Here is a 1,710-nt window from a genome sequence, read left to right on the forward strand (position 1 = left end):
GGATTTCGTCAGTTATCTTTATATTCTTTTACGTCTTGTAATCCTATCTTTGCGACTACTTCACTTCATATTTTGGTATTTTTTCGTTTCTTTGTTATACTTCCATTAATTTCATCTATTTCATCACATTTTGTTCTTAGTAAAAATTTCTAGTGTATTGGATTGTTTTTGCTTTTTTTCGAATTCAATATGATTTTGTCAAATATGCTAGTCATTTTATTCTATACAAGCAAAAGAAGTCGAGCCCTGCGGTGTTGGGATGGAATGTTGCATTCCATCTGCGGCTAAACCCATGATGGCAAATATGGTGGTGATGTGCTGCGCTAAATTTTGTATCGACAAAATGTCACTCAAGGGTGTTCTGTTAGCAAACATCTCGAGGTTATTTGTTGTTAGAAACACTCATTGTGATATCGTTTTCGCTCCATACCATTGTGCCGGTCAGTGTTATGCTATGGAGTTTTTTTCATTACTGCTGAGTTTTTCATATTGACTCAGGTCTTCTTAAATTTTTCGTTCTGTGAAGGTTACTATATTTTGACTGTATTATAGCCTTGACTAAGGTTATTTGTTTTGTGTATAAACTGTTCCTTTGTTATTGTTTGGCTGTTGTCCCTTGTTATGCTGCGAGTGATTCTGAGCGAAAAAGTGACTTTCCTAGATTTATTGATGTATACAGCTGGCTCCATCATTTTTACTTGCTCTAATTTATGCATTTAAATAGCGCAATACTTCTATGTCCGTAAACTGATTTAGTGCGTGGAAGTCGAACATATTAAAAAGCTACCGGATGATGCCCTGTTTCTTTCAACTTCAATTAATTGCCGTTTGATGACTTCCTCTTTTGATGCAGGGTCAGGTTTCCAGTAGAAGTCGTTTTTCAGAATAGAATATTTTCACTTGGAGAGTCTATCATTTATGTCTTCAATGCCTTTCATGTTGAACAAATGAAGGGATCGGACTAAAGTGGTATGTATGGCCTCTATCAATTTCATGAAATTGGTCCAACAGAGACAGAACAAGTAGTGTTGCAGATTTCCATTATCTTATCGCTTCAGTGGATTGTGATACCGATTTGCATCCGTTTATTGTTAGTTGGTGGTTATTTCGTTTTGCTCGTTAAGACGATATTGAAGTTACAGGCTCCCAGAAATTTCACCAGCTTTTTTCTGCACATTAAGATGTATAGTTCTTTTTTGTATGTTTACCCTAAATTCGCTCCCAACTGACGATGTGTTGTGACTTTGATGTCCGCTAGTGAATGTTTTGCTCAATTTGGATAAAAGTGCATATCTTCTTTTTCCGGCAGTATCACTATTAGACTTAACAAATTGTTGTAATTTGTGGACGTAAAATTTGAAAAAGAAAACCAGTGTGAAATTAGTAGGATGAATTTTTTTTTTTTTTGATAAGATATTTGATTGAAATTGTAGGGAAAAAGGAAAGGAAATTGTCAGAAAGTAAAAAAAAAAAACGATTATTCGAGAAGATTGGAAAGGAAAAAATTTGGATAGCAATTAAAAAAGTCATTGATGTTGTAATATCAACATTATCAATATTTTAAGAGTGTCATATTTATTCTTTTTTTTTTTTTTGCTTTTTCTTTTTTTTCTTCTTTGTTTTTTAACCTGCCAAATCGACATTCTTATTTATGTTTAATTCTTACCAAATTGATAAGCTAACCAAAACCCCAAAAATCTTATCAATTTT

General features: G+C 33.2%; 1 protein-coding gene across 1 annotated transcript; it reads left to right on the forward strand.

The window, feature by feature from the left end:
• Positions 1 to 259: 259 nt before the first annotated feature.
• Positions 260 to 526, forward strand: LOAG_15302 (hypothetical protein; the record flags this gene model as incomplete). Its single annotated transcript, XM_003150792.2, has 1 exon — positions 260 to 526. One exon carries the CDS (start codon positions 260 to 262, stop codon positions 491 to 493), a length of 234 nt encoding a protein of 77 aa, XP_003150840.2. The 3' UTR covers positions 494 to 526.
• Positions 527 to 1,710: the final 1,184 nt, after the last annotated feature.

The sequence above is a fragment of the Loa loa genome (assembly GCF_000183805.2).
Source record: "Loa loa unplaced genomic scaffold supercont3.1770, whole genome shotgun sequence".
NCBI lineage: Eukaryota > Metazoa > Nematoda > Chromadorea > Rhabditida > Onchocercidae > Loa > Loa loa.